Genomic DNA, 19421 nt, shown 5'->3' on the forward strand with positions numbered 1-19421 from the left:
CCTCCACCTGAAGTCCTTTCAAATCCTTATCTCCCTGGCTCAGTGCTCTGACCACATCAGCCCTCTTTTTGAATTCCTCCATTGGCTCCCCCTTTTCTGCTGCATCAAATACAAACTACTTAAATCCTTTGAGGTCCTCCAAGACTTATTTCCCCTCCCCCCACTTCTTAACACTTACGTTATTGAACCAGTGGTGCCAGCCATCATCACCCAGGAGTTCATTTCTCTTTAATCACCTTCATGCTTTCTCCTATGCCCTCTCTGTGTATGGAAAGAACTTCCTATAAAAATCTGCAAAACCACTATACTGGCCTCCTTCAAATCCCTCCTTAAGACTCAGTTCTGCCATGATGCCTACAAAACACTAGACAGTGGTTAGGCAGTTGGTATACTGTGGCTGCTTCTTCTTATACCCAGTGTGATTGTTTCAGTGTTATCTTTCCCTCCCCCTTCCCCAATTCACCCCCCCCCCATCATTCTTTTTGTTCTCTACCTGTTGTCTTTTATCATATGCTAAGATTATGAACTGTTTGGAGCAGGGACTATCTTTTTATTACATGTGTGTACAGGGACTTGAGGCTTCTCCTTGCTGAGTCATTACAAACAACTAATAATAATGGATATGCTCTGACCTGGTAAGCCTGTCTTTAGTAAGAAGCTGTCTTGTGTATAATACATGACTTTCTGCTTCCAGATGTACTGCACTGAAACATTGTTAATAGAATGTATTTATCTCGACCTTCTCTTTTTTTCTTTCCCCCTGTTCTATTCAGAGTGTCTGTAACTTGCGTACAGCCTGCTCCCAGAAACATTGCTGAGAGTAGTCCCAGTGGTGCTACCTGCAGTAATAAACAGCACGCTCAGTGTTAACTGTAGAGTCAGACCCATAATTAGTTACTGGCTTTTCATCTTCAGTTTAGCAAAGAGCTTAAGTTTGAAGTAGAATGCAAAGTGTTGTCCCCCATTATCACAGAACCATCTTTCTGGTATTATTCACTTCTAAAAGGGCCACAAGATGGTATAAATGGTGTTTTATATTTTCTTATGCAGATGCCTAAAGGATCAGATGACTCTTGGGCCCAGAAATTGTATAATACACATTTGAAGAAATGTGCACTCTTCGAAAAACCACGTATGTCAAACAAAGCTTTTATCATACAACACTTTGCTGACAAGGTAAGGATTTTTTTCCCTCTGCAATATTTGCACATAACTCTGTGTACGGATATATATTATTTCTATGTCAAAGTTAGAATTATTTAGGGTGTTCAATATAAGCCACAGTTACTAGCAGTAACTTCCGGCTCTGAATGCAGCATGTCCCTGAAAACCACTTTGTACTTATATAGCCAAAGATGTCAGCATGCTTGCAGTCTCAGAACACCCTTCTGCCGTGTAGATATTATTCTCCCCATCTTTCAGATGGGAAACTAAAGCAGAAAGGAGATGTGACTTGCCCAGGGTCACAGAGCAAGTGTGTGGCAGAGGTGGAAAGACGAAAAAGATCTCCCAGTTCCTAGTTCCATGCTTTAACCACAGACCATCCTTCCTTTGAACGATTACACCTTAATTTATTGACATATCACAACGTAATCTTACAACATCAGTTCTCCTATTATGTGTATTTCTACTGCATGTTTATGTCAATATCTGCTCAGTTGAACAGTCACCATAACACAACCTCAATCTGTTGTCATCTCAATGTGCTGACAAAGAGTCAAAAACACTGGAGCAACATGTGCTTTTCTTTTTTTCCACCTGGTGAGTGAGAGCAGCTGGCTTTAATGACCTGGAAGACAAAGTAGGTCATTGAAATGTATTTTGCTAGACCGGTTCTTACCACATGCTTAAATTTGCTGAGCAGCCTAGAAACCTTAAAAAAAAAAAAAAAATAAAAAAAACAAAAATTTAAAAAAAAAAAAAAAAAGTTTTTTTTTAAAATTTTATTTATTTATTTATTTTTGTAAAAAAAAATTGAGTCTGCATGTGAAGGAGTTAAATTCTGGGTTAAACTGATGCTATATTGCAGAAGACTGGATGAGGATTTTGCTCTCATACAAGCCAAAAGAATTTTCATGTATAATACTTAGAGGAGCTATGTGGCTATATTGGTAGCTCAGCATGTGCTAAAGAAAACAGCATCATGTCAGAATCAGCAGGGTTTGTGGTCTTTACTTGACCTCACTTTGGTTCGTCTCATGTACTTGAATTTATGCCTAGAAAAGGTGAGACTCTGCTTCGCCCCTGTTCTCCAACATGTCCTTGATAATAGCAAATAGTTAAGAGACTGCTTATGCTTGATGCATGAGCCATTTCTCTGCTGAAAATGATGAAAGAGCAAAAAGATAATGCATTAAACTCTTTACATACTGTAAAATACATTGAGCCTGGCTGTTTAAAATATGCTTTGAACTCTATACTGAATAGTATAGTTCAGGTTGGGGAAGTCCCAGGCTGTGGAAGTCATAAGCACATGCAAGACTGAGGAATTACCAATGTTAAGCCATTTAGTCTTTCATATATGTACAAGTTAACATATACAAACATTTTGGAACGGGGGGGGGGGGGGGAGGAGAACCCATAATAGGGGCCTTAGCTGGCAAGGTTTGTAAACTTGGTTGTTTCCTGAAGGAATACATAGAGCTCTTTGCCTCCCTCTAGTGGTATTTTTTTCAGCTGGGAAGACTCATTTTAATGTTACAAAATTAGGGTGAAATTCAAAATAGGGCTTAAATGGTGGATGGTTTTTGTGTGGACCCTGTGCACAGAGGTGAAGTTCACCTTAATAAATATTGTAGTGACTTGAGCAGAGTTTGTTCCTTAATGGCTAATAAGCATGGAGAGCATTGTTTTTGTGTAGAGGAATTTGGGGATTTATTTTTGCTACAGCTATGGGAATAGTGTGTTACTAAGTGGGTGAAGAGAAGAGAAGATGACTGTGGGCAGATGCTCCATCTAGAGACATGTAGCCTGGAGAGACAAAACCAGTGAAGTTCCTTTTTGAAAGAGGGCATTCATCTCCAACTCTTGATCCCAGCCTATTGATAGCAAAGTTACTAAAGAGGTCATTCTTGTTCAGTGAACATCTAGACTGCTGCTGATGCAATCCCTGTCTTCCTGGGGTTAGTTTGAGAGAGACAGACAAATAAATATCTCTTACTATCTCTGTATTTTTAAAATTCTATTCTCTGGATTTGGGGCAATTGGGTTTTTTTTTTTTTCACCCATTCTTAGGTCAGGTAGGTCATCTCTGATCAGTTTTAGTTTGAGGCCTGCGGCCTTTCTTTAAGTCCAAGAGAGTCAATCTTCCTGCAGTAGAGGAATGAATTAAAAAGTGAGGATCATTATCATTTATAGAGTCTGTTGTCTTTTGAAGAATACATACCTACAATTACTGCTGAAGACAGTTGCCTATTTGAATGCAGATGAAGACCTTTGTGCAGCTGGCTTCAGCAGTGTGACCAGTTTTACCTATCTCTTGAGATGGGATATCTATTTCTCAGCGAGGTCTGGCTTTTATCTAATTTTACAGCTATGTTAACTGAAGCACAAGGAGATGAAGTGGCTCAGCCCAGATTCTCAATCACACTGTCTCAGCAAAGGCATCTCTGCACATGTGCACTTTGTCTGGTTTAATACAATTACAGCAGTTATGCATATTTTGTGGTTTAAAGTTCCATTTTTTATTAGAAAGTAAGCTTTCTTACAAGCAGTGTTTGTCATGCAAGCATGTATTCAGTGACTGATATTTTAAACAACATGAATAGGAAACTTTTTAATTTCACAGGTTACAGCTGGTGAATCCTGCAAAAATGAACTCCTAATTAGTTTTTTGAGGGGGGGAAAAATCACATTTTTGTGTTTTTAGGTGGAATATCAGTGTGAAGGCTTTCTGGAAAAGAACAAAGACACAGTTTATGAAGAACAAATCAAGGTCCTAAAATCAAGTAAGGTTAGTGTTGAGGATTGATTTTTTCCCCCCCCCCCGCCATGAGATGTCAAGTTAAAGGTCAGCGTCTTTTATATAAGCTTTAGAAACTAAAGTTGTTCCTCCCCTCCCCCCACCCCCGAGTGTAAATGGCCCTGTCCACTTGGCTATAGTTTCTATTTATTTAGTTATTTGTACGTATTTAGAAAGCTATGGGGCATGATCTCACTCCCATTGAAGTCTGTCTGTATTTAGCCATAGATTTTAATGGAATGGGATTGGAACATTTGTTTTGAAAACCACAAATTAGAAATTGGCTTGGTATGTTTGCTGATTTGCTGGTTGGAATATTTTTTTACTTTTAGCCTTACATGCATTTTCAATATTTTCACTGTAAATTTGCTTGGGCTTTTTGGAAGATATCAAGGGATCTTGATGGGTCAGAATTGTGTAGGAAGGCTTGACTGTTCCCTTCTAAACTGCACACCTTTTGATTTTTAAATGTTTTGTGAAAACAGAATTTTCTTATCTGTTCAGACCAATTAAACATAAAACAACTCTACAAGAAAGTCAGGTTGCCCCTATGTACCTGTTCCAAAGCCAAATCAAAGCGAGAACCCTGTAAAGCAGGAAAATCTACATTGGCTGCAGAATTTACTGATCGCTGAAGGTGTTCTTTATTTTTAAACTCCATGGGACTATCCCATTTAAAAACTTTAAAATATTACACCAAGGTATAATGAGTGACATGCTCACTGTTGGAGAAGGGCTACTTTCTCTTAATGGTAGGAATGCTAGCTATTTCTCTTCTGAAATGAAAATGCAAGTACAAAATGTACTTCCTGATGACAGCTATTGGGAATTTGCTAGCTGTAGGGCTCCAGACAGGTTGGAATAATACCCATACCATCATTAATGCAGCTGATAGCCATCCCATGGGAAATTCCAGTATTGTGTCATTTGTTTACATCCTGAATTGACATACAAAGTTGAAATATCTAAACTTTTTATGGAATGAGAAGTTACAAACATTTTCTGTTCAGCAATGTTTCATTTCAGGTCGATGTTAACCTCTGTGACCATGTGAGCTGCTGTGGTGCCTCCTGGGAGTTGTGGTTGTGGATCTGTCATGCCCCTGTTCTCCCCTCTGGGTACTGCTGCCCAGCCACGGTGCCTCGGCCACAGGAAGAGACTGTCGGGCATCATGGGGGATCTAGTCTGGCTGGGGAGCATGGCCCACAGGGAAGAATGGGGGCATGAGGGATCTGGAGCTATAACTCCCATAAAGCATGGTGCCAGCTCAGGCAGATGCAGAGATTAATGTCAGCTTGATCCAGTCCCACCTGAAATGAAATGTTTTGATTTTTCCCAATGGAAATTCCACCAAAATCAATTTTTCCCCACAGAAACTTTATATTTTGGTGGAAACCCCATTATCCAGTGGAAAAATGTTTCTTTAGAAGTTTTTCAGGCAGCCTTAATTATTAGTAACTCTTCACAGTAGCTTTCCATTTTCTGGTTTAATTCCTGATTTTAATCTACTTTTTGTTGTTGCTGCTGCTGCTGTTTTCTGGGTTTGCCATACATATTCAACAGAAGGTAAACCTAAAATCTAGTGCATCACTTATAATTCTAATAATTGCTTACCTCTGCATCATTACAGCTTCTAGGGATTTATGATGTTGGGGAGAAAGTCAGGTCTACTCAAAGTGCACGGCAAGCATGCTTCCCTAGAAGGGCTATGTAATGCACAACTTGAAATGTTAGCCTGCTCTCGAAATTGGTCCATGACACTTATTTGAGCATGTTTTATTCCAGTGCATGTGTCACACAAGTAATATGTGAGAGTTCTCAGTTTTCATGCTTGCTGCTGGCATGTGTTAGCAGCATGTCTGTAAGACCATCCGAAAAATTCATGTGAAATGAAAAATGCTTGCTTGTTTCCTACCACATGACTTGTCTGCCCTTTGATCTGTGTTTTTTCTTCTCTTTGAGCACTGCCAGTGCCCTGTGAAACCAAGAGAGGTGCTGAGCCAGGAAAAAACAATGAAGACTCCCTCAGTAGTGCCCTATTCATATTTACTATCTTTACTTTGATCCTTCAGTTCCAATGGTAAAGAATTGCCATGTGTTGCCCCCCGTTTCCACACACAATAGCAGAAGATGCCTTTGAAAATGGTGACTTTTAAATTAAGTTGAACATTTTTACACTCAGATCTTCACCTGAGGGGGATAATGAGCCTCATATATTTGATTCCTTAGAAACACTGGCCCATCAGCAATGAAAAGCCAAGGAAGGACACACTCTTTTTTGTGTTCGTGCCAGTAGCAGACTCATCTGGATGAAGCTTATTAAGATTCAAATCACAATGGGCTTCCTTACTTGACTGATACAGACCCACACAGTTTGTATGAAATGGCTTGGATAAGTCTTTTAGAGATCTAGGCAGTTGATACTCATCTTTACTATTAGTTCAAGAATTTCAGATTTCTTCTGGCCCCCATATTGTAACTTTATATTGCCCTGGGCAGCTACATCCTTTTTAAAACACATGATGCTATAGAAATGGCATGAATGCTGGGCTAGCAGACTGCATCACTCTGGTACAGTTCATTCTGGTACAGTTGCACAGACTGTTTCATTGATCATGGTGCACACTCATCAAATTCGATAAGGCAACTAGTGATCGTTCCTTGTCGGCCATACTTAGCTAATTGCTTTATGTTACTGAAAATGTAATGTTCCTATTTCTTGGGAATAAGAGAACACATGTTAGTTTAAAGATTATTCATTCATAGGTAGAAGGGCTCAGGTTTCCTTATTCTGGCAATGTTTCTGAGGTGCTACATGTTATCTACCTGGAAGCATTATCTGTAGTTGCCTGTATAGTTACTACACCTCTACCCCGATATAACGTGACCCGATATAACACGAATTCGGATATAACGCAGTAAATCGGTGCTCCGGGGGGGCGGGGCACTGCACTCCGGCGGATCAAAGCAAGTTCGATATAACGCGGTTTCACTTATAATGCGGTAAGATTTTTTGGCTCCCGAGGAAAGCGTCATATCGGGACAGAGGTGTATTGTTTCAGGTTGCTATTATAGCAGAGTTACATTTTGTGGTCATTGTCATTTACAGTTGCTGTGGGGGAGGGAAGGGGACCAGGCTTGGGTCCCAGGGGTTGCTTGGGAAGTCTGTGCAGGTTCTTTCACCATTCTTGTTGATTGCCAGATAGAGTGGATCTTCAGCCGGCTGAATCCATCCTCTTTCTAGCTGATGGGTGTATTTGAAAGCTGTCAGACTGGAGTACTCTGTGCAGCCTTTTGGGCCATTCAGTCTCCATTCTCAGCTAGAGAGCAGCCTGATGCACCACTGGGATGTCAGGGAAGGCTTTCCTGATGTTCTCTTCTAGCATCTAAGCTGTCCTATACAGGACCATGTTCACTCTGAGGGAACATCTGTAGCAGTATGTCACAGGGCAGGCCTGCTGGCCAAGTGTGGCACTGCTGGCGCTGTCTGCCTCAGTTTCCCCTCACCCAGGTTTTGTCTGTCCCTGAGATTCCCATGGCTCAGCCACTTCATCTGGGTTACTCTGAGTCCAATCCCCCTTCGAGATAACAAGTTCAAGCAAAACGTACTTTCTCCCCACTTGGGTTCTTCTTCAGCCTCTCCCGGGCTCAGTTCCCAGTTCCTTCTGGGTTACTTCTCAGTCTCTGTCTCTGGGATAGAGCCCTCACTTCCAGACTGCTTCCCTGGAATCCCCTCAGTCTCCTGTAGGCCATCACTCAGGGCCTTCCACAGAAGCCTGCCCACTGTCTGTGGTTCCACACTCAAACTGAGTTTTCAGCCCTTTTAATGAAATCACCCAGCTAATCAGGACCAGCTGGGGGAAGCAAGGGGGGGGTGGGATGGCTAATGTGACAGAGAATGCCAGAGCCCAATTACCCTTAAAGGCATTGCCAACCTGTGACAATGTCACAGACTGGCTGAGCTGTGAAGCTATTGCTGGCTCTATGCACAAGACTCAAGTCAAGCCAGAATTTGACGGTAAGACACCCACAAATACAAACAATTTTATCATTAAATCAGCACGCGCTTGCATACCTCACGTTGTTCATGCATGTGTGTGCTCTGTCTTACTCTGTCCCATCTCCCCCCCCACCAAAAGAAAAGAAAACTGCTTACAGAAAATGAGCTAGGATTCTAACCATCTTAGATACTTATAGAAGATAATACCACTCATTCTTTGTACCTCAGCATCAGTACTCTGCTATTTCCATCTGAGGATCTTAAGCGGCACTATAAATAATCAATTAAGCCTAAAACCTGTCTGAGGCAGACTAGTACAATTATACCCATTTCTAGATTAAATGGTTTGTTCACTGTGTCACAGTCACACAGCCACTCAGAGCTAGGAAAAAGAACCCAGCATCCTCCTTCTCAGGCCCCTGCATGACCTTTAGACAGCACTTCTTCCCTTCTAGAATACTCACCCCCTGATTCTGAGAGGTAACTTGTTTTTCCTACTTCTCCACCAGTTTAAGATGCTGTCAGAGTTGTTTCAGGATGAGGAGAAGGCCCTTAGTCCCACCTCAGCAACCCCTTCAGGTCGCACGCTGCTGTCTCGCACTGCTGTAAAACCCGCCAAGGCCAGACCAGGCCAAGCAAGCAAGGAACATAAGAAAACTGTGGGACATCAGGTGAGTTGAACCAGTGACTATTTCTATTAGAATAATCTTTTCCCCTCCCCTTCTAGTGTCTTATTGGGCTCATACTATGCAGCGGTTTCTTGTGATCATTGCTCAGGAGTGTTGGTTCAGATGGAAAGTCACCGTCATGGCTCTCAGCAATAGGTTCGGTTTATCCCACTACCTTTTTCTTTTTAAGTGTTGGGGAATCTTTAGCTTCCATCAGGCATCACCAACAAATGGGCAGTAGGACCTTGATTAAGGATGGGATACCAGGATTGCTAGAATATTGATAGAAATCTTCAGCAAAAACTATGCAATCCGTGTAAGAGAAGTAGGCTATGTTTGAGCATGTATACTGCTTTAAATTTTGTGTGTGTGGAGTACCTCATGTTCATGTATGATACTTTCATGAAGACCTGCTCTCCACAGCCTTGCATAACCACGTAAGAAAGCAGCAATTTACTGTACACAGTGATATAGAATGGCTGCTCTTAAAAAGGACTTGCTCATCTAACCCTGATAGTAACCATTAGGATTGCTTATAGCTTACAATTTGGACCGCATACAGTGTTAGGGCCAGATAAAACACACAGGGCCAGAGTTTCAAAAGAACTCAACTCCCAAACTAAGTGACCATGTTTTCAAAAGAGTTTAGCATGTTGGATGCTGAGCTCCTGAGAAAATCTGATCCCTGGTTACCCTGATTTTTCAAGGGTTCTGAGCTCCACTTGAAGACAGTGGGAGTTCAGCACCTCTGAAAATCAGCTTGTATGGTTGCATTTGTCATAGGCAACTCAAGCATTTGTGTATTGTATGGCAATATGATTGCCGTTGATTCCACACGAGTGTTGCAGTGTATATGAATTGCTTCCAAGAACCACCAGAATTTATAGTATGGATGCATACGCTGGGGCAGCACATAACCAAACTGCTCTATTGAAATTTGGCTTTATGTTGGATTTTTCTAGACAACCTCTTTTATCTAATACAAAAAGTCCCCATTTGAGATCATTTCAAACAAGACTGAGTTTCATCGTATTCTGATTTCCCTTCTTTTTTTTTTTTTTACAGTTTCGGAACTCTCTTCATCTGCTGATGGAAACCCTTAATGCTACAACTCCACACTACGTGCGTTGTATTAAGCCCAATGACTTCAAGTTTCCATTCACGTACGTTGGTTCATAAATGGTCTCTGAGAACATAGTACACATCACTCAGGAGTAGAATAGTGTGTCCTGAAAGCGTCGGGATACACATAATAATAACAGATGTTTGGGGCTGGATGGAGAGAAAATGATTAGCTGACAGCTTTATATTTCTCCTTTATGCTGTCTGAGAAGGATACCCACAATTTCATGATTTTCCATTTTGAATTTGATTCAGAGCTTGTGCTCTCAAAGAATCTGTACTCATGACCACTTCTTTGACTGAAATCTACTAGTTTGCATTTCTAATGTTGTCACCATTTCTGAACTTAGGTTCTCATACAAGACTTGGCTAGAGCGTCACTTGGAAAGTCTGCCCTTTGACAGATGTTTTGTGTTCTTATATAGGTTTGATGAAAAGCGGGCAGTGCAGCAGCTCAGAGCGTGCGGCGTTCTGGAAACTATCCGGATCAGCGCAGCTGGCTTCCCTTCCAGGTAGGTTTGCCGTTTTTCAGATTGTTTTCAGAAGAGGCATTTTCCTGGAGAGAGGTGTCCATTATACGGCTAACACCCTTTCTGTTTCTTGGCACAGGTGGACGTATCAAGAGTTCTTCAGCCGCTACCGTGTCCTGATGAAGCAAAAAGATGTCCTTAGTGACAGAAAACAGACATGCAAAAATTTGTTGGAGAAGCTGATTCTGGTAGTAGAATTGTAGCTTTTAAAACCTATAAATTAGGGCTGTCGATTAATCGCCGCTAATGCACGCGATTAACTCAAAAAATTAATCGCTATTTTAATTGCACTGTTAAACAATAGAATATCAATTGAAATTTATTACATATTTTGGGTGTTTTTCTACATTTTCATATATATTGTATTCTGTGTTGTAATTGAAATCAAAGTGTATGTTATTTTGATTACAAATATTTGCACTGTAAAAATGATAAACAAAAGAAATAGTATTTTTCAATTCACCTCATATAAGTGCTGTAGTGCAATCTCTTTGCTGTGAAATTGCAACTTACAAATGTAGACTTTTTTGGTTGTTAAATAACTGCATTCAAAAACAAAACAATGTAAAACTTCAGAGCCTACAAGTCTACTCAGTCCTACTTCTTCTTCAGCCAATCGCTAAGACAAACAAGTTTGTTTACATTTACAGGAGATAATGCTGTCCTCTTCTTATTTGCAATGTCACCAGAAAGTGAGAACAGGCATTTGCATGGCACTTTTGTAGCTGGCATTGCAAGGTATTTACGTGCCAGATATGCTAAACATTCGTACGCCCCTTCATGCTTCGGCCACCATTCCAGAGGACATGCTTCCATGCTGCTGATGCTCATTTAAAAAAAAAAAGTGTTAATTAAGTTTGTGACTGAACTCCTTGGGGGAGAATTGTATGTCTCCTGTTCTGTTTTACCCGCATTCTGCCATATATTTCATGTTATAGCAGTCTCAGATGATAATCCAGCACATGTTGTTCGTTTCAAGAACACTTTCACAGCAGATTTGACAATATGCAAAGAAGGTATCAATGTGAGATTTCTAAAGATAGCTACAGCACTCGACCCAAGGTTTAAGAATCTGAAGTGCCTTCCAAAATCTGAGAGGGATGAGGTGGAGCATGCGTTCGGAATTCTTAAAAGAGCAACACTCCGATGCGGAAACTACAGAACCCGAACCACCAAAAAAGAAAATCAGCCTTCTGCTGGTGGCATATGACTCAGATAATGAAAATGAACATGCGTCAGTCTGCATTGCATTGTATTGTTATCGAGCAGAACCTGTCAGCAGCATGGAAGCATGTCTTCTGGACTGGTGGTTGAAGCATGAAGGGACATATGAATCTTTAGCGCATCTGGCACGTAAATATCTTGCAATGCCAGCTACAACAGTGCCATGTGAATGCCTGTTCTCACTTTCAGGTGACATTGTAAACAAGAAGCAGGCAGCATTATCTCCTGCAAATGGTAACCATCCTTGTTTGTCTGAGCGATTGGCTGAACAAGAAGTAGGACTGAGTGGACTTGCAGTCTCTAAAATTTTACATTGTTTTATTTTTGAATGCAATTTTTTTACATAATTCTACATTTGTAAGTTCAACTTTCATAATAAAGAGATTGCACTACAGTACTTGTATTAGGTGAATTGAAAAATACTATTTCTTCTGTTTTTTTACAGTGCCAATACTTGTAATCAAAAATAAATATAAAGTGAGCATTATACACTTTGTATTCTGTGTTGTACTGGAAATCAGTATATTTGAAAATGTAGAAAACATCCAAAATATTTAAATAAATGGTATTCTATTATTGTTTAACAGTGCGATTAATCGCGATTAATTTTTTTAATCACTTGAAAGCCCTACTATAAATATTGCTTGGAATCCTGAATTATACAGACAGTTTTTAAAAATGTGTTGCTCCTGCTCTACAAATTTGAAAATAGTCATACGTTATTATTAGTTGATAGGGACTTCAAACAGCAGCCAATACTAGTTTAGGAAATCATAGTCCCTCTGAGTGTTCTATTGTTTGCTGGATTGGGTGACATTCACCTTTCTTTTTGAAGCTTTAGATAGAAGCATCAGGCTGTGGCTGCTATTAAAGATCAACAATTCTTTTTTATTGTCAAATGAAAATGGGATGTTGCTTCAGTGAGTGTAAGTCACTCCAGTGTTGTTGTGTGGGGGATGGGGGGTTGATTCCCCAGTCTAGCAGGGGCTGGGAAGACAACAATTTTAAGCCCTGGTGGATGGAGAGACTGCCTCACTTAATTTAACAGCAAGTTGTATTAACCTTGGGGGTCTAATCATCCTGAGGATTCCAATATGCAAGAGTCTCTCTTTCCTCTTCCAAACAAAAACCCTTCCACCTCCTTAACAGTTTTCAAGTACTTAAAAGGTTGTTACAAGGAGAAGGGAGAAAAATTGTTCACCTTAACCTCTGAGGACAGAACAAGAAGGAATGGGTTTAAATTGCAGCAAGGGCAGTTTAGGTTGGACATTAGAAAAAACTGCCTGTCAGGTTAGTTAAGCACTGGAATAAATTGCTAGGGAATCTCCATCATTGGAGATTTTTAAGAGCAGGTTAGACAAACACCTGTCAGGGATGGTCTAGATCAGGGGTGGGCAAACTTTGGCCCAAGGGCCACATCTGGGTGGGGAAATTGCATGCAGGGCCATGAATGTAGGGCTGGGGCAGGGGGTTAGGGTGTGGGAGGGGTGCGGTGTGCAGGAAGGGGCTCAGGGCAAGGGGTTGAGGCAGAGGAGGGGTGCAGGGTGCATGAGGGGGCTCAGGGATGGGGGTTGGGGTGCAGGAGGGGGTGCACAGTGCGGGAGGGGGCTCAGGGAAGGGGTGAAGGGAGGAGTGCAGGAAATGGTGGTTCCCCGTTCCTGGCCAATGGGAGCTGCGGGGAGAGAGACCCACAGGCAAGGGCAGCGTGCAGAGCCCTCTGCACCCCCTCCCCCATGGGCTGCAGGGATGTGGTGCCGGCCGCTTCCGGGAGCGGCACAGGGTCCGCAGCACCACGGGGGTGGCAATCCCGCGGGCTGGATCCAAAGTCCTGACGGGCCGGATCCAGCCCCCGGTCTAGATAATACTTAGTCCTGCCCTGAGGGCCTGGAGCTGGACTAGATGACCTCTCAAGTTCCCTTCCAATCCTATGATTCTATGATTCCTTAATTCCACTTAGCACTGTGAGACCCTGCCACTGCCCTACCACCTCTCAGCTGTCTCCCTGCCCTGGCCCTCCTAAACAGAGATGCTCTGTGCAAGTTCCCTGACGGCTCTCATGCATGTAGCCTGTTTCCAGCCTAGGGGAGCAGTGGTGAAAATAAACAGCAGGAGAAGGAGACTTTCCAGCACAGGAGAGGCAGGACTAAGAGTATTGACCCATCCCTGCTCCCAAGTGTGAACAGCTCCCCCTCTTCCAGTACAACACCAGCTGCTGGCTCCCCTTCACATTTAAGAATTAGCTATTACTTAAATCTTCTGGATATAAAACAAACAAAATCATTGGAGTTACATAAGAAATTACTGGGGTTCCTGGGGATTAGCCAGTATACTAAGGGTTAATGCACAGCACAGACAGGCTCCAAAAGAAGATCCCATTTATTTCTCAACCAGAAGGTGGTTAATCATGACTCAGTGCAAGGTATAGGTGAGGAAAAGTAAAAGCACACAGATGACTTGCCATGGAAATTAAAATCAGAAAGCCACTTAGCTTGCTGAGGGGCAGAGTCAGTATCAAACAAGCATAGAATGCAGTTTATGTTTTCAAGATTCCATTAAATGCACTTGTGTGCATATGCTATCCATATCATGTGAGTAGATTCCTTTTCTCGTGTATTACTAAAAGCATTCAAAGCAATAAGAGCAGCTGAAGCTTTCAGCTTGATTTCCAGTGCTTGCATACTGACATCAAATAACAATCAATAGTACCTATTAAATAGTTGAGGTTATTGCTTCACCTGTGTGTTTGTGTGTAAATTTCAAGTCAAAGTACACACAAAAGATTTTATCCTGTTTTTCCACCACTACCCATAGCCCCTCCCCCCACCTTCCTTCCTTGCCTCCCAGGTGTGCTGCAATCATCTCGACGTGCTCTGTCTGTTATGCCTCGTTGGTTTTATTCCATACACAAGTTTGGGGGCACAGATATTTCCCCTGGGCTAGTACGGTTGGTTCTCAGGCTAATAGATATCAAGTCACCTTTTCAAATCCTTTCTAAAACATTTGTACGCTGTAATATAGCTTAAGACTGACTGTTGAGGAAGGTCAGATATCAATTTAAATATAGTTATTTTAATTCTCATTTCAATTACTGATTTTTTTCCCTCTCGTCTCATCAGTTTCACCAGTGTTTTTCCTCAGTTTCATGAGAAATATCAACTGTTCTGATCTTTGTAGCCTGAATAGAAACAAGGCCCTTTATGTTTGGTTTATATTTTGTTTAAAATTTCCTGGGTGTATATTGGTGTTTATTACAAAGTGGGTGAAAATTGTTGTAAAACTTTACTTTCCAGTTTTTTGGGGTAAATATTGGGTTTAATATTGGGGGATGGGAGGACAGAAAAAAAGTAACAAATAGAGAACGGTAAGAGTATTAAAAATTAAAAGCAGTGGTTTTTTTAATCTATGGATTATTTCATGAACTGTACATTAACTGTCCTTACATGTATGCATGTCTCTTCTTCTATATTACCTTCTATAACAGACAGTCTTACATTTACACTTAGACTAATTTATTATTAACATACACATCTCACTAATGTAATGTATTGATTTTCTTAACATAATCAGTATTTTCATGCACCTGAGTGGTCCAAAGTTTGGGTGAAAATCAGATTTAAAAAAAGAAGAATAGCTTTTGTTAAACCCAGGGATTTTTCAGTAAAAACTGATAACAAAGTGCCTTAAATATAAGCCATATTTGGCAAAGGAAATATCAGTCTTCAGTTCTTACACCCATTTTAAAAAAAATAAAAACTTTTTTTCTGGTTCAGAAAATATTTCCTGATAGAATAAAGTTGTAACCAATCCTCACATAGATATTATTCCTTAAGATTCCAATTCCCTAACCCTGCTAATTCTACAAATTTATGCACAGAACATAATAAGGTAAAAAAAAAAATCAGCTTCCTTAGCTAATGTAAGTACAGATTTAGCTGAAATACTAAATGGGTAGTTTTACCTCTTTACTGACTCTGCTTTCAATTCAGCCTTTGTGTCTTCTTTTTTTATCCACTATTGTTTAATTCTGTTACTGATCAGATATTTCCTCTGAAAATAGGACAAGGATAAGTACCAGTTTGGTAAGACAAAAATATTTTTTCGGGCTGGTCAAGTAGCCTATCTGGAAAAAATAAGAGCAGATAAGCTGCGAGTTGCCTGCATCCGCATCCAGAAGACAATCCGAGGGTGGCTGATGCGAAAGAAGTACCTGCGCATGAGGAAAGCAGCCATCACCATTCAGAGATATGTCAGAGGGTACCAGGCACGATGGTAAGTAGCACACTTGGGGACACTTGCTCTTACATCGGTTCACCTTCCTCTAACTAGGTCATTTAGCTGTGAGAGCACCTTCTGTCTCCTTGTGCTGATCACTAGGAAATAGACTAGAATGTGCATTCCTCTAAGAGAAGTACCTGCTTGTTTTGACCTTCAGAAAGATGTAGCTATTTCCCAGCTGGATAACACCTAAGAGCAGTCCATGTTCTCTATTTGTTAGAGTAGAGGAAAAGTAGAGTGAGGCAGTCAGTCTGCAGGTGGGGTGAGGCAGGACTCTTGCTTAGACTGAATCCTGACCTGCCCTTTTCCTGCCACGAAACCTTGTTAACTTTCCACTGCCCTTCTAATGTGGCCTCTCTCTCCAGTAGTGGAAAACCTATCCCTCAGGCCAGGATGCAACAAAGGGGAGACAGGCTAGCTAGGAGTAGATGGCTGATGTGGGTGATGAGGGAACCAGCTGGAGCAGGGAAGCAGGCAGATACAGAGGTGAGGTGGGAGGGAAAAGGAAAGGAATTAAGTTGGGATGCTTTTCAGTGGTCTTGCTGGAGGTATAAGAATTAAGGGTGGACCTGTTTCTGTTGGGGAATGAGTTAGGGAAAGTTGATTAATGGAAGCTGCTTTAAAGAATGAAGGAAGGTGATGAGAAACTGAGAAGAGCATGTCAGTTCCCCAGTGCAATTTTCTGAGGATGAGTAAACTCTACCTGGAGCTTTTAAGGGTTAATTTTTTAATTTTCCCATGCTGCTGTGCAGTACAGTAGTAAGCAAACATTGTACCATTGACAGGACTGCAAATAATCTAGAGTAGAATATGTAGAAAACGTAGCTCTTAAGAAAGAGGGTAAAGTTATAGGACTGGGAAAATGTTATTCAGAGGTTATACATAATAGATGTAAATAACATTTCCACCATATTTCTTTGTCAGCTATGCCAAGTTCTTGCGAAGAACCAGGGCTGCCATCCTAATTCAGAAGTTCCAGCGCATGTATGTGGTTCGCAAAAGATACCATCTCATGCGAGCTGCCACTATTGTGCTTCAGTCACTTTTACGAGGTTACATAGCAAGGAACAAATACCAGAGGGTAAGAAGACCCAGTGTTTCATTATTGCTGTTTCCAAGCACCTCCGGGTTAGCCCATTCTGTAGTGTTTCCATGCGCTCTAAAATGTTTGTGTACAAATTGGCAGACCTTAAGGCACACACTCAGTGCCACTGCATGGCCTGAAATAAGATACTTGAAAATATGAATAATGTGATACAATGATCAGACAGCCAGTCATTATGAGTCCAAATTAATATTGCATGCACACATGGACCAGATGACTTAGTAGCTCTTCTTAATCCCTAATTTCTGTGATTCTGTCAAACTCTAAAAGATGATTGAGGATGCTGATTTTGATATTAGTGAGCTGTTGTCTGATAGAATAGAAGATTAAAGCCCTGGCTCTTTTTGTTTTTTACTTTTTTCATTTACTTGTGCTGATCTCAGTTTGGTGGGAGGTTGATAGAATTCTGTCCTAATTATGATGATATGACATTAAGTGACTATGTTTAAAGAAAAATTAACTGCCCTCATTTTAGAAATTAGGCTTTGCTTTTAAATGTTTACAGGGCTGGAAGCAGAATTACTGATACATTGGGATTTTGTGAGTTATACAACATTTTGCACAGCAATTCTATCTGTAAAGATTGTTTTGCATTGAGTTTTTCAAAGGTCAACTCATCATTCACTGAGAAGTTGTCCTACAGAGTTGTACTTCTTCTCAAGTTAGTAGATGTAAACATAAAAGCCTGCCATTGCTTGTGTTTGAGATGCTTGTCTTCTATTGATCAAAAGAATTGGACTGAAGGAATTTCTGGACATTTTTAGATTTGTATTAAAGAAAAAATGTACAAGTATGCATACATGCTTGTGTGTAGGTGCACACATACATACACCCACGCATATATAGTATATCAGTCTAACATATCATTAATGTGAAGGTTGTGCAAACGAACGATCAACAGCCAGCAATGCCCGAAAAGTAATATTTCTCCCCCTGCACTCAGCCATGTTACACATCCTATGTATTTTATGGTGTACATTATTATTATTTGTTTTGTTTCTGCTAGCATTCTGAGCACTGTAATCCAGGTTTTATATTACCACTGAATATAAGGATATTAAAACATTGAGTCTTTTACTAGCCTGACAGATGTTTTTCAAATATACATTAACTTCAGAAAGTAATGAGCTTCCTCATAAAACTGACAGGTACATCGCATCAACATATATGCTAAGAGCCTTCCCCAGGATATGCAGAATAGATGAGTCAACCATTTTAGATTCCTGAAATTGGTTGAGTGACTCTTATACACAATTCCTTTTCTACAGTACAACAACATTTTATAAATCTGTCACATTCCCTTGTTGTAGATATGGCAAATTACTTCTGAAGTCACCATAAATCAAACTTACCTGTCTAAGGATGGTTCTGCAATTATGGTTAATTATTCTCCTTAGTAAGCACAATTAGAAATTACCTATTATAAACTCCTCCCATCACAGATGGAACAAATGATAAATGTAAGACAGATGCATTGATGTGAAGGAGGAATTTTATTAAGGCCTGTGATCCTGGGATGGCTGCAGGAAGAAACAGGCTTTGTTTGCAGTCCTGGGATTATAGATTGTGTAGTTGTCCTCCTGTGACTAATTGACAAGCTCTCCTTACAGATCACTTTGGTCCATAATGTATGACACACACGTTACCCTATATAAGCTAAACCCTTTAGTTCTAACACTTTAGAGCTAAACTCTCTCATCCTGTGGAATTTAGGATCTCCAGACCTTGGAAATCACTAAAGCATCCTTAATTCAACTGTCCAAAAAGTAAATAGAACATTTGTTTGAATGTGAAAGATTGATAGCTAAAACAATGATAACTTCAATTCTGACCCATTTTTCTTCAAACCTGAATTGTTTTTATATTTTAATAAAGACTGTCAAGCCATGTTTTGAAATTTCCACAATCAGCTGTTCTGGAATTAGGAGGGTGCAAAATTTCTAATTGGAATAAATGGGGAGGAAAGCATTCCTTTAATGTTTGCAGAACTTCAAAAAAGCTGCATCAATTTTCTTTGATCTTTAGCCATACAGTAAGCATGGAAAAGCATTTAAAAAAAGTTTCTACAAGTTAGGAATAACTAAAGAAAAAAAAAAGGTGTGTGAGGGGGAATGGAAATTGGAATTCAACTTGATAAGCTACTACCAACTGTTGAAATGCAGAGGAGGTTCATGTATGTGTGTATATATTTGGAAGATATGTAGGGAGACTAAACAATAAGTTGCTGAATTTACCCATCTGTCCATGTACCAATGACTTTAAGTGGCCTCATAATAAAAGGGTATAGTAAGAGCCAGATCTAGTCATCCCTAGAACTCTAGGGATGGATTTAATGTTTTGTTCAGAGGTATTCTATATTCTTGTAATTAACAGGGATCTCGCATCAATACAAATGTCCCCAGTTCCTTCCTTCCATCTCTTTCCCTTCATTTTAGCTTTCTCTCGTTTTTTTCCATATCTTCTTCCCTTGCTCCTAAGGTTAATTTATTTATTTATTTTATTTTTTTATACTGATTCCTTGGTCCTCTCCTGCTGC

The 19421-nt window shown here is 40.4% G+C and overlaps 1 protein-coding gene across 1 annotated transcript in view; it reads left to right on the forward strand.

Moving 5' to 3' along the window:
• Positions 1-19421, forward strand: part of LOC112106581 (unconventional myosin-Va) — an 82067-nt gene that overhangs the window by 20370 nt on the left and 42276 nt on the right. Inside the window, exons 9-16 of the mRNA XM_029910716.1 lie at positions 1051-1176; positions 3869-3952; positions 8471-8632; positions 9695-9792; positions 10177-10263; positions 10361-10469; positions 15563-15774; positions 16705-16861. Coding sequence (XP_029766576.1) covers positions 1051-1176; positions 3869-3952; positions 8471-8632; positions 9695-9792; positions 10177-10263; positions 10361-10469; positions 15563-15774; positions 16705-16861 — 1035 coding nt within the window. The remainder of the gene's footprint in view (positions 1-1050; positions 1177-3868; positions 3953-8470; positions 8633-9694; positions 9793-10176; positions 10264-10360; positions 10470-15562; positions 15775-16704; positions 16862-19421) is intronic.

This window comes from Terrapene carolina, unplaced genomic scaffold (genome assembly GCF_002925995.2).
Source record: "Terrapene carolina triunguis isolate 2854851 unplaced genomic scaffold, T_m_triunguis-2.0 Scaffold67, whole genome shotgun sequence".
Taxonomy (NCBI): Eukaryota; Metazoa; Chordata; order Testudines; family Emydidae; genus Terrapene; species Terrapene triunguis.